Genomic DNA, 14153 nt, shown 5'->3' on the forward strand with positions numbered 1-14153 from the left:
CCTCACAACAGATCAGGTTCAATTTTCTTACCCCTACGATGAAAATTCAGCATCTAATTCAGTAGATGCCTTATTTGGTCCAACTGGGAAAGTGTTCTTATTAAATTCCAGTTCGTTAATGTAAGAATCAGACAGGCTGCTACATGAATGACTGGACTCCCCTAGTCATGTAAACAAGTTAACCACCCTCAGCAATAAGGTACATTTCTCTCTCTCTTTCGAGGTTGATCTGTCTCCTGTGAGGATGAACAATAGGTTGAATGAAAATAACTGAGGTCATACACTGTGAGTAATTGTCATCTCTCGTGTTTTCTGACCAGGAGATGGATAAAGGAACAATTTCTCATCAGGGAGAAACAATTACACTCTGACTGACCTGAAGGTATATTTACTTACATTAGTCAGATCTTGCAGCCTTAAAAACACAGCCTGTCTTAAACATATCTCCAGTTCAGTGAGGAGTAGTATCTTAGATCGCATAACATTCTCGTCATTATAAAACAGCATTCCATCTGACTTACCGTGAACACCACCAAGGGTGATCCGCTAGTAAATGAGAAAATACACAATTCCAGTGGTTTTTGGCTACAGTTTTCCATTATGCTGCTGGAACACCACTTAATACAGAATCTACTCCAAGTGAGGAAGATAATTTGAATCAAAACATTTAGTACCTTCTGCTATCACCGGCTCAGCCACAATTGTCACAACTTCTGGCGAGATTTGAGGTGGAACAGTTGAAAGTGTTATTGGAGTAGCAGGAGTAACCTTTAGCACCCCTACAGTCTCGGACCCAACTGACATTTCTGTGACGCCGGATGTCGCACTGTCTACGGACACTGAAGAAACCTTATCCCCTTCACCTCCAGCTTCTTGTGGAATCTTTCTTTTCACCCAGGTTAGTTCAAGGTCTGTTGGACCAGTGCTCACTACCACATCAGGTAGTGAACCATCTCCAGAAATGTTAGGAATTAGAGGTAGAAGCATGACAGGAAGTTCACCACTAATGTAAGGAACAACAGATGGTTCTTTGCTAATTGGATGCACTCCTGAAAGATCTCCGCTAACTTCATCAACTCCTGAAGGTCCTCCAGTGACTTCTGGAACTCCCGATGGTTCTCCACTACCTTCAGGAATGCCAGAAGGTTCCTTACTTATGTCAATAATTCTGGAAGATGCAATAACAATTTGGGGAATTCCAGAAGGTTCCCCGCTACCATCAGGAACTCCAGAAGGTTGGCCACTAATGTCATATAGTTTGCCATTGGCATCCAAATCCCCACTTGAAACTGGAATCCCTGAAATTTGTTCTTCAATGGATCCTTCCCCTGCTTCTACAAATATAGATGGAATTGTTGGATATTCTTTATCTTCTGGAGGGATTAGGATTACCTGTATTTCAGATGGTTCGCCACTGATCTCTGATGTTCCAGATGGTAATCCACTAATGTCTGGTATTCCAGAAGGTTCTCCACTAACAAAAGGTTCTCCAGAAGGTTCTTCACTGATGAAAGGTTCTCCAGAAGGTTCTCCACTAATGAGAGGTTCTCCAGAAGGTTCTCCACTAACAAAAGGTTCTCCAGAAGGTTCTCCACTGATGAAAGGTTCTCCAGAAGGTTCTCCACTAATGAGAGGTTCTCCAGAAGATTCTCCACTAACAAAAGGTTCTCCAGAAGGTTCTCCACTAACAAGAGGTTCTCCGGAAGGTTCTCCACTAACAAAGGGCTCTCCAGACGGTTCTCCACTAACAAAGGGTTCTCCAGATGGTTCTCCACTAACAAGAGGTTCTCCGGAAGGTTCTCCACTGATAAAAGGTTCTTCGGAAGGTTCTCCACTAACAAAAGGTTCTCCAGAAGGTTCTCCACTAACAAGAGGTTCTCCGGAAGGTTCTCCACTGACAAAGGGTTCTCCAGATGGTTCTCCACTAACAAAGGGTTCTCCGGAAGGTTCTCCACTGACAAGAGGTTCTCCGGATGGTTCTCCACTGACAAAGGGCTCTCCGGAAGGTTCTCCACTGACAAAGGGTTCTCCGGAAGGTTCTCCACTGACAAAGGGTTCTCCAGAAGGTTCTCCACTAATAAAGGGTTCTCCGGAAGGTTCTCCACTAATAAAGGGTTCTCCAGAAGGTTCTCCACTGACAAAGGGTTCTCCAGAAGGTTCTCCACTGATAAAAGGTTCCCCAGAAGGGACTCCAGACGGTTCTTCAGAAGGGACTCCAGACGGTTCTCCACTTATCTCAATATCTGGTAGAGACGTTACTTCAGTAAACTCTGAAAAAGATACAAACAACTGTTTGAAATCATGGAAAAAAAAGAATAGTATTTACTGCATACATTCAAAAGGCGTTCGTAATGTAGTGACAATGTTAACTGGACAAGTAATCCAGAACCCTAGGCTAGTATTTCTCAAGATATAGGTTCAAATTCCACCATAACAGACAGTATGATGTGAATTCATTAAAAAAAATTACAATAAAAGCTAGCCTAATTGTGACCACATGACCAGCATCAATTGTTGTAAAAATGCATCTGTTTTACTAATATTCTATAGGGAAGGAAATTGCCATCCTTACCCAGCCTTGCCTACATGTTACTCCAGACCTGCAGCAATAAGGTTGAGTCTTAAATGCCTTCTGAGGAATTAGCGATGGGCGCTAAAAGCTGGCCTAGCCAATGATGCCCACATCTCATGAACAAATTTTTGTTCAAAAAGACAATACCCGACACTCTTTCACTGGAAAATACTTTGAGGATTTTCACTTCAGGTGTTGTGCTTCCTTGCTCTTACTGCCTTTGACAAAGTTAAAAGTTACACAACACCAGGTTATAGTCCAACAGGTTTATTTGAAAGCATTAGCTGCCTCTTCATCAGGTGGTTGTGGAACATGACCATACAACTCAGAATTTATAGCAAAAGGTTACAGTATCATGGAGTTGTAATGATATATTAAACAACTTTATTCAAAAATCACACAACACCAGGTTATAGTTCTTAAACAAATTTAGATTAAGTCTTTCATCTTTTAGAATGGGATACGGTGGTTTAGGTTCTTTAATATGCAAATCCCAGAATTACATTCTAAAGGTGGCATCAGTACTTCCTGGGAACCAAAAGACTACGCCATGTTCTTCGCAGCCTGCAACACATTATCGATGAGGAAGAGCACCTTGCCAATACCTTCCCTACACCTCCACTTCTCACCTTTAAACAACCACCAAACCTTAAACAGATCATTGATCGCAGCAAACTGCCCGGCCTTCAGGACAACATCGACCACAACACTGTACAACCCTATCACGGCAGTTACGGCAAGATGTGTCAAAGTGTTGACACGGATACCACCATTACACGCGGGGACACCTCCCATCATATATATGCAAGATTCTGTAAGCCCCACTTCAGGAATAGAATTGACTCAACATGGTACAGACTTTACATTCACACATTTAATGCATTGTCTGAGCTGAGATTATTAAATAAACCTATTATTAAATAAGTTGACGCTACCTTTAGAATGTAATTCTGGGATTTACATATTAAAGAACCTAAATCACATTATCCCATTCTAAAAGATGAAAGACTTAATCTAAATTTGTTTAAGAACTATAACCTGGTGTTGTGTGATTTTTTAACTGAACTAGTTTAATATATCTTTGCAACTCGATGGCACTGTAACGCTTTTGTTATGAATTCTGTGTCGTATGGTCATGTTCCACAACCACCTGATGAAGGAGCAGCGCTTGGAAAGCTAGTGCTTCCAAATAAACCTGTTGGACTATAACCTGGTGTTGTGTGATTTTTAACTTTGTCCACCCCAGTCCAACACTGACACCTCCAAATCATGCCTTTGAGAAGATTACTTTTGTTTTAAGATAGAAAATATGATGCATGCAGCCCACTTTTCCTGGCCATGTACTTCAACTTTGCCCTCTTCAAGAATATTCTGGTCCAATCATTTGTTCAAGAAAATGTGGAATCAAGTATATTTAATTGTTCAGGACTATCAAACCAAAAATATGCCAATGAGTGACATTTGCAACACACAACTTAGGGTAGGAGTTCACAAAATTTTGAAATTCCCCTCCCAAAAGCTGAAATTGGCCTTATTAACTAGAGAGTCCAGATCCATAGAATCTCTACAGTGTGGAAGCACCCATTCAGTCTGTATCACCCCTCCAAACAGCATCCTACCCAGATTCACCCCATCTCTGTAACCGTGCATTTCAAACACGGGGCAGTTTAGCATGGCCAATCCATCTAACTTGCACAACCTTGGACTGTGGGAGGAAACCAGAGGAAACCCACACAGACACAGGGAGAATGTGCAAACTCCACACAGTCACTTGAGGTGGGAATTGAAGCTGCTAACCGCTGAGCCACCATACTGCCCATGTTGGACCCCCTTCATTATTTTTTCTTGAAGTCAATTGGAGGTATTCCTTGACTGGAGGTTTGGGTACAGTTATAATCACTTATTACAGGAAGGACATAACTGATCTAGAGAGAGTTCAGAGGAGATTTAGGGAAACATTGCCAGGGTTTCAAAGCTGCAGACTTGGAGGAGAAATCAAACAGGCTATGGTTGTACAGTATTCCTGAGAACAGAGGATGCTGAGGGTTGACCTATTGAGGTGTATAAAATAACAAGGGGATAAGGATAGAATGGACAGGGAAGACCTGCTTTCCCTGTATCATTCCCAGGAGACACAGATTTAAAATGATTGGTAGATGGAACAGAGGGAACATGAGGGAGATCTTTCACATTCAGAAGGCAGAGGGTGTCTGGAATTCACTGCCCAGTTTGGTGGTAAAGTTGGAAACCCTCAACTCTTTTCAAAGGAATCTGGATCTGCAGCTGCAGTGCTGGAACCTACCAGGCCACAGAGTGGATGCTGGAGAGTGAGATTAGAAGGGTAGGATAGTTTGTTCAGCTGGTGCAATCATGATGGACTGAATGGTCTATTTATGTGCTGTAACCTTTCTGTGGTTCTATGAAGGCACTCCATAGAGTGAACAGTTTATTAATTGGGTTGATGCTAAAGTCTCAGGCCAATTTCACCACTAATCCTGCTCCTCTTGTCACTGTGTAAACTCAATCATGAACAACTGTCCTCCAGATAAGAGAACAAATAGCTTACCGCCAGCATTATTAGTGTAGTACAAACCAACTCCTTCAGCAATGAAGGGTTTGTGATATATCTAGTGAAGACTTCTCAATGAGGGAAGGTTAGATTTCATTAATATAGAGCATGAATTATGTGGTTATAATACTCCTCCAATAGTATCTTCTTGTTCCCAAATTATTAACTGCAGTACTCACCAGGCTCTGCTGTGGGTGTAACTGTCTCAAGGAATCTCTCAGCCTCTTCAGTTGTGAGATACGTGTCTGGGATGGCTTCAGTAGTAGGCTCAGACATCAGGGATATTGTAGCCCATTCAGTTGGCAATACTGCCACCTTTGGCACCACTTGGGTCGCTATAGTCTCCTCAGTCAAACCAAATGTTATAGTGGGCTGCCCTGTAGTGTCCACAACAAAGGTCTCAGTCCTGCCTTCTTCAGCTTCTTCTGGTCTCACTGTTGTTTCTACCTCAACTTCAGGAGTTTCTGAAACCCTGTCCAGTAGGATCACAGGTACGGTCAGTTTCTCAATCTTTGGCTCTTCAGTAACCACAGGAACAATCGCCTCTAAAAGGAAAAGGGGAAGAAAGAAAAAGATAGTGAGCACCAAGAATCCAAACTGCATTTAATGGTAACGTTAAAAGTACCCCTTGAGATTTGTCAATGAGTGTCACATCCCTAGGACTTTGCACTAAGATGTTAGAGGTTATAGTGGAGATGTTACATGGGTTTTTTCTAAATGTACACTGCAATTTCAGTGGTGTCTCTGGAAATGGATACCAATGACTGCTGAAACCATTCTTCCACCAAAGTTAAGATCGGGGAAAAAATGGAAATTTCTAGAACATTTATTTAAAATTGGTACATATGACAAAATCTCACCCATGTCCAACATCGTCTCAGCTCAACTGAGGAGCAAGTACACCCTTCAGTTAGTTACTTTGATCTTAGCGTTTCCAACTTGTATTGCAACATTGGAATATATTGATCAGACATTGTTTAGTTCCTGTAGGAACAGTCTTTTATGGTAGAAATTAATCCTTGGGATATGACTTCTTTGGAATTCCAGGTTGTTTTATGTTTTTAAGGTGAGAGGAGAAAAATATAAGAAAGACATGAGGGTCAATTCTTTTACACAGAGAGTGGTTTGTGTGTGGAATGAACTTCTAGAGCAAGTGGTGGATGCAGGCACAGTTACAACATTTAAAAAACATTTTGATAATTACATGAACAAGAAATGTTTGGAGGGATATAAGTACAGGCAAGTGGGACTAGTTTATTTTGGAATATGATTAGCATGGACCAGTTGGACTGAAGGGTCTGTTTCTGCTTTGTATAACTCGATATTCATTCAGTTTCTCTCTCGACAGATGCTGCCTGATCTGCTGAGTTTCTCCAACAATTTCTGTTTTTGTTTTAAAATACCAGCGACATGCAGCTTTCCAACATCTGCAGTCTTTTGCTTTTAGACAAAATTTTAAATGTTAATCATTATTGTGTGGGGAAGCTGGAAGAGAGAAGATATGGCACAGGAGAGGGTCCTGTTATTCTGTAGACCATAGTTACAATGCTGTTGTCTTCACTCCCCGGCATACCATTGTTCTAGTTTTCCAGTTTCTATGGGAACCATGCTTAATGATTCTTTGGGATTGATTTTTGTTTGTCTTTGGAGGTGGGGATATATGGAATGATGGGGCTGGGTGTGGGAGTACATAATAAGTAACCCATATGGATGCTGTGCCAATCCTCTGAAATCTCTAGATGCACTGCTTTCCAATCAAGAATGGTGGCTTGTAGGTGAAGGAGCCAATAATGCTCTTGCCCTCAATTAATGCCCTGATAAACTTCCCACAGAAGAGCTTAACAACAGGCTGAGAGGGTCACGAGACTGGGAAAAGAGATTTTTTTGTTATTCTTTCGCAAGAAGTAATTATTACCCATTGCTAATTCCCTAAAGGGAAGCTAAAAGTCAACCATGATGCTGTGGGTCTGAAGTCACATGCAGGCCAGACCAGGTAAGTCTGGCAGATTTCCTTTCTTAAAAGGAAACTACGAACAGCAGCAGTTATATGGTTGCCTTTCGTTATTCCAGATATTTATTAAATTCAAAGTTCATTATCTGCCATGATAGATTTTGAACCCATATCTCAGAACAATAGCCTGACGATCTGGATTACTAAACCACTGGATTACAGCTACGTCAGCACCTCCCCTTTGGCTTGGGTTTGATAAATGTTTAGCTCTTGGGAGCAATGTGAGGAGCTATTACATGTTGGGGGTAGCCAATGAAAAATAAGGTGATTTAAAGACAGAATGTCAAGAATCTTCCAACTGACCATTTGGGCATTTGTTTTCTTGTCTCTTGCCTGCTCTATTCTGCAAGCCTTATCATGGCTGTTTTCCGCCTTGGAGCAACACATCCAGGAAACTGTAGCTGCCTTTATGCCTTCCCCAGTGTCACTCATTGGGCATTAAATTCATTAAGTGCAGAGTCCAGAATCAGAAATTATTCAGATGTTGAGTTCCTGAACTGGGATTAAAAATCAGATTCTCTGAAATTGTACTACCACTTCCCATCTGAAAGCAACTTTATTTTATGCAATGATGTCTAGTAGACAATGGGTGCATACCATTGAATGAATCTTGTGATGGAGCATGCAAGATAGACAGAGGACAGTTCTGAGGAAGGTTCACCTCACCCAAAACATTAACTCTGATTTCTCTTCACAGTGGCCTCCAGACCTGCTGAGCTTTTCCTGCAATTTTTGTTTTTGTTTCTGAAAGGACAAGTTTAGTTAATTCAAAGGGAAGCCTACTGGTGATATCACTATTAATCCAAAACCTCAGCTAATGTTCTGGTGGACCTGAATTTAAATCCCCCCCCCATGGCAGATGGTGGAATTTGAATTCAATAAAAGAAAAATCTGGAACAAAGATCCAGTGATGACCATGAAACAATTATAGACTTGGAAAAATCCATTTAGATCACTAGATAATGTCCGTCAGAGAAGAATATCTGCCATCCTCACCTGATCTGGTCTACATGGCTCCAGACTGAAAGCAATATTAATATTATGAAAGCAATATGGTTGACTCTCAACTGCTCTCTGAAATGGTCTAGCAAGCCACTCAGTTCAAGGGCAGCTAAGGATGGGAAATGAATGTTGACCACCCAGCACCGCCCACATCTCATTAGTGAATAATAAAGAAACAATTAGTTCAGAGAGGATACAGGATGTACAAACTCATTCCATTTCTGTCATCCATTCCCTCACTTGCCGGCCCTGTTCTGTATGAGGGAAATCTCAAAACGAATAGGAAAAAAATTTCTTACCTCTAAAGCAATAAACATCATAGCGTGACTCAGGATCAGGGTACCCAGTTTGATCCATGTTCATGTACACTGTTCTCACTCCAGCTCGTCCACTGCCACAGGATGGTCTGGGACTTTGGATAGGGTATCTAACACTGCCATCTGATAACCAGCCTGCTCGACACTTGTCCATACCCTGCTTCCAGGCTGCATACAATTGGCCAGTAGTGGCTATCTTAGCATTGTGACTTAGGCAATAATCAACTGCCTCATCATAGGTAAACTTGTCGGCCACAGTTGCGTGGAATACCTTCCCTGTAATAGTATAGAAAAGAAACAAAATTAACAAAACTTGATAATGTTATGTACTATGGGACATGTTTCCTAGTTTTTGAAAATTGTTACATACTAATGAACAGTAGGCTTAAGGAATTCAGGAGCACTTTTCAATGTTTATTAGTTATGGAAAATTACAGTTTTATCTGTGTTTTTCCCCAATATCATTAACCCTAATTCTTGACCAACTTTTTTATAACTTCCATTTATACCTTCATACGCAATTCTTCACATTTTGGAACTTCAACAAATTTTGGCATCTTTGCTCAATTATTGTTAACTGACCCTGTCATACATTTCTAGTCACCCAGTTGCTGGTTTTAGATCAACCACTGCAGAAGTACTTGACCTTCCAAAACAAGTTTACAATTAACAGTGTCCAAGGGTGCAGGAAACATAACTTTGCCTTGTGTGTGAAGAAGGAAAGCAGCTATTTAAGATACAATGATGCTTCCTGCCAGTTTCTCATCACTAGCCTCTACCCACCATCTCTATTACAACCTTCATTATCTCCAGTTAGTGACAAAAGTGCGAGCATTAGCAATGTCCCTGTACTACATTCTTTAAATTCTAAATCTACAATCCTACAATAGTCTTCTTCTTCATTGAGAGTTGAAATCAAGACTTATTGATAGCTTTCTACTCAAACTTATACTCCATAGACCTTAAAAGGTGAAACACTATCTCCTCATCTTCCTTAGCTCTTACAATCTGTAGCTTTTTTCTCAAACTTAATCCTGGTGTCATTGGATCTTTATTTGAAATGTCTTAATTATTTGTTTTCCTACTTTTGAGATTTCCTGCACTATCACCCTTCATTTTACTTCCGAGTGTGCAAAGACATGGAAACCAAAGACTTGAAAGGAAAGTTCCTACTTGTCCAATCACAGCTGTCCCCCCTCAGAGAACATTGACAATTGCCTTGATAATTAGACACTTCCCAGATCCCTGGCCTGACTACCAAACCAGCTCACAACCTGTTCCCTACACCCCCAAACACCACTGTCCAGGAATTTGAAGTGTGGCATTTTTGAAGGATGTGTTCATGGCGCCATGATTTCTCCTGAATCTGTAGCCTGTAAAAGTGAACAAAGTTGGAGCTCAAGACATGTAAGGAGATATTAAGGCAAACTTAGGTACATTTTAAAGATTGACTCAAAGGTGGAGAGAGTGAGTTAGAGAGATAAATAATGATGTATGGCAAGCAATTTATATATATATATATATTAATATTATTTAGTTTTGAGTTTGGATTTCTGAATTTGAACTAATGGAATGAGAGTTTTCGATGTGCTGAAGGGAGTTTAATGATTAACATATAAATATTTTTGCAGTCTGGGTGATATCTTTTAAAAGAACTGTCAAAATGATAGTTTCAAAGGTTGGTGGGAATTTATGAGTGAATAAAATAAACCGTGTCTTGCATAAAGCTTTCAGATAGACATTTCTGGATTTAGGTTTTTGGGCTAAAAGGAAATACCCATGGTTTGAAAAAAATGTCTATTTTCAGATACCGTTTGGGCAGTTTTTTATGGTCGTGGTTGAACCTGAAGCTGGATACATAATACAGTTGCTCTTGGGAAATGGAGAACATAGTTTAGAATTTTAAAAAAACATGTTGCCTTAGTGTAAGGACTTTAGTTAAAGTTTCAGACCAGAGGTGTTTGGGTAAAAGGGTGAAAGGGTTATTTGAAGCTGAGAAAATTTAAGCTTAGCTCTATGAAAACTTGAGGAAGGCACTATCTGATTCTTATGACTGGGAATTGGAACCACAGCTATGCAGAACTCTATGCGGCATAGAAAAGGGCATCCTCTCTGGGGTAAGTATTGTAAAAGGGTGCTTTTTGGAAATGATGGGATTATATTTTTAATATGTGTTTCAAAATCTTTAACTGTGCATGATATGGAAATAGCTTGGTTTATTCTATTTTATCCTTATTTCTTTTGCATAAGAAACTTCTGATTTATTGTTAAATCCAAACCTGTAGGATTGTGTCCTTATGTTACAGTTAGAGATCACCTCATTCCAACCAAAATAATATAAAATACGATCAGATATGATTTCAGTCTGGAACCAACTGGTCCAATAATAACATCAGCTGAGATCATTACAAGAGACTCAGGGGAAAAGAAACTGGCCCCTGTCCAGATTTAAATATTGTACCATTTAGACAGTCAATGTAGCAGTAAACGTCATAGGTTTCCTCAGGCTTGCGGACACCATAGCTTCTTACACCAGGGAAGCCATCTTTGTCACCAAAACAGCGTTCTCTGGGGTTCACCATAGGGTACCTAAACAAACAGAAGTTTCCGATATGAAAAATCCATAAAAATGAATGTTTGTACTCTTTCACATTTTACCTCAAAATATGCTTTTGCTTGCTTGAAAAATGCCCACAAAATATGTCATTATTTTCAGGGAAGGACATTAAAAAATGAAAAGATGCTTTATATCCAAGTTTTTTTAATGAATCGAAGACAAAAATACTTGTTTTTTTGCTGCTCTTTATTATTAAAATCAATTGCCAGTGTGTTTCCACAGAATATCAATTTCAGAATCGGTACCCTGCAAGATTGGTGCTCTGATTTTTTTCAGAGGCTTATGTATGCAATTAACCTCCTCTGAGGTAAAACTGCTGAGGCTTAGCGAATCTAATTTTTACTTAGGATCAGCATTCTCAGAAAGGAAAGAACTTACACTGAGCCTTTTACAACTTTAGGATACATCAAAGCACATTGCAGCCAATTCAATGCTTTGTGATGTGGTGCGTGTGGCAGCCAATTTGTACAGAACAAGCTCCTACAAGTTGTTGTCTGATCGTGTCCAGATAATCTATTCTTTTTAGTGTTACTGGTTGAAGGCTAAATATTGGAGAAAGCCCCCGCTTTATTTTTAAAAAATTGTGCCATAGGATCTTTTACATCCACTGGAGAGGGCAAACAAGGCCTCAGGTTAGCATCTTCTCTGAGAGTTGATGAAATGGGACAGGCTCCCACAGAGACGTTAAAGGCTTTGGAATCAGTTTCTTTTTTATTCAGGAGTCGAATCAGGAGCCCCATTTTCACACAAAGGGTGATGAAATATGGAACTCCCATAGATTATCTTAGATTAGATTAGATTACTTACAGTGTGGAAACAGGCCCTTCGGCCCAACAAGTCCACACCGCCCCGCCGAAGCGTAACCCATCCATACCCCTACATCTACTCCTTACCTAACACTACGGGCAATTTAGCATGGCCAATTCACCTGACCTGCACATCTTTGGACTGTGGGAGGAAACCGGAGCACCCGGAGGAAACCCACGCAGACACAGGGAGAACGTGCAAACTCCACACAGTCAGTCGCCTGAGGCGGGAAATGAACCCGGGTCTCTGCCGCTGTGAGGCAGCAGTGCTAACCACTGTGCCACCGTGCCGCCCACTAAGGTTGTGGAAACTGAGTGAGTGCCGGGACTGAGAGATTTCTGTAAGTCAAGGGTATCGAGGGATTCAGTGAAAAGCTACCACTGATATACAAATCAACTACAAATTAATTAATTTGCTGAGCAGAAATATGGGACTGGAAGATCACCTCCTGTTGATAATATTATACTATATTAATTACTGCAACTGTTGAACACTATTTTGTGTTGTTTAATGATGGCTTTGGCAGTTGTATTAATATCACCATTAAAGTAATGCTTAAATGTCATACAATTAACTTTTAACTTTATTTCTTTATTTATACTAAGAACAATGGTTATGCTTTACTTTTAACTTTGTTTCTCTTCGTTACTACTTTTACCTAAGTTTGTACCTAGGTTCCTTCGTACCTAAGATGGCATGTGTGTGGCGACATTATACACGGTTCACTGTACTCCTGTATTTGAGTACAAGTGACAATAAAGCTTAAATCAAATCAAATCAAACTATGATCGCTATAAAGCTTATAATTTTGAGATATCTCCATTTTCTCGTAAGACCAGAATTAGGGGCCATAAATATAAGTTAGTGATTGATAAATCTATTAGGGAATTCAGGAGAAACTTGGATACCAAGAGCTTGGTAGAATGTGCTTCCATACAGAGTAGTGGATATAAATAACATGGTTGTATTCAATGGGAAGCCAAATAAGCAGATGCGGGACAAGAAATAGAAGGATATTCTGATCGGGTTAAATGGAAAGTGGTAGGAGTGTGCTTATGTAGAGCATAAACGCCAGTATGGAACCATTAGGCCTTCTTCTGTGCTTTCAATGCTTTGTAGATGACATTTTGTTTGGAACCAAAGAGACTTAGTGTATGTTTTACCTGACAGTCTGGTCAGAGAGCCAGCCTGCATCACACTGGTTGTATCCCTGTTTATAGGCTGCTTGAAGCTGCTCAGGTGAGGCGATGACAGCATTGTTTTCCAAGCAGGCAATTTGGGCCTGGGTGAAGTTCAGAGAGTACCTGCTTGAAATAGCACGGTAATGGAAAACAACCCCTGTTGAGGAACATATGTGCAGGTGATTGAGTTGCACCACATAAAACCAGCCACATACAGTGAATGTTGTTGAGTAAAAGCCTACTCCTCAATTATGTGAACCATAAGCTACTTCAATACTGACGTATGAGATAATAAGCTGGAAAGATTCTAAAAGGAGATGTTACTGTGCAGCTCTAAAATATTGAATAAACAATGTTCGATTCCAGCAACCTCTCAAAATGTTTTCCTCTTCCAAGCCTCATCACACATAGTAGCAGAGATGGAGTCTTACTGTTGTACCATTAAACAGTAAAGTTTATTATCATTCACATTTTGTCCTACAGGGCACAGGGGTGGAGTGGGATCCTAGACATGAACATTTTTAGCGATATTTGAATGGTTGACTAGCGAGTTTAAAGGCCAGTTTGTTACTTATCTATGATTTGAAGGTACTGGTGTTGGATTGCAGTGTACAAAATTAAAAATCACACAACACCAGGTTTATTTGGAAGCACTAGCTTTCAGAGCGCTGCTCCTTCATCAGGCGGTTCTTCTTCAGGACTGGGGTGGGTGGAGGGGGAGCTGCAGATAAAGGGGGTGGCAGGGGCAGAATGGTGCAGTGGTGAAGTGGTGAAGTGGGGATAGGTGAAGACAGGTAGAGGGTACGACCTGGTTGGTCAATGGGAGGAATAAATCCGGTTGGTGAGAGGAAGGAGTGGGAGGGAGGGGGAGGGGCTTGGAAGGGAGTCGGGGGATAGGAAGGGAGGTTACTTGGAATTGGAGAACTCAATGTTGCATCCTCCGGGCTGTAGGCTGCCAAATTCCAAAGGCTGTCGAAAGTGTACTATTTTGTATGGGGCTGGTGTTCGCAGTTTGAGGTAGAAGTTTCCTTTCCCTGACTGATTTCCTATCCACTGTGTATTTCCTGATGCAAACTA

The 14153-nt window shown here is 40.6% G+C and overlaps 1 protein-coding gene across 4 annotated transcripts in view; it reads right to left on the bottom strand.

Annotated features, from left to right (window-relative positions):
* The window catches only part of acana (aggrecan a), a 109752-nt gene that overhangs the window by 36280 nt on the left and 59319 nt on the right, over nt 1-14153 (bottom strand). For all 4 annotated transcript variants that reach the window (XM_072565192.1, XM_072565190.1, XM_072565191.1 and 1 more), the window contains exons 8-12: nt 13059-13233; nt 10933-11060; nt 8454-8747; nt 5321-5686; nt 675-2270 (exon numbers count right to left, since the gene is read on the bottom strand). In XM_072565192.1, the coding sequence (XP_072421293.1) occupies nt 675-2270; nt 5321-5686; nt 8454-8747; nt 10933-11060; nt 13059-13233 (2559 nt within the window). The remainder of the gene's footprint in view (nt 1-674; nt 2271-5320; nt 5687-8453; nt 8748-10932; nt 11061-13058; nt 13234-14153) is intronic.

Source organism: Chiloscyllium punctatum, chromosome 48, assembly GCF_047496795.1.
Source record: "Chiloscyllium punctatum isolate Juve2018m chromosome 48, sChiPun1.3, whole genome shotgun sequence".
Classification (NCBI taxonomy): domain Eukaryota; kingdom Metazoa; phylum Chordata; class Chondrichthyes; order Orectolobiformes; family Hemiscylliidae; genus Chiloscyllium; species Chiloscyllium punctatum.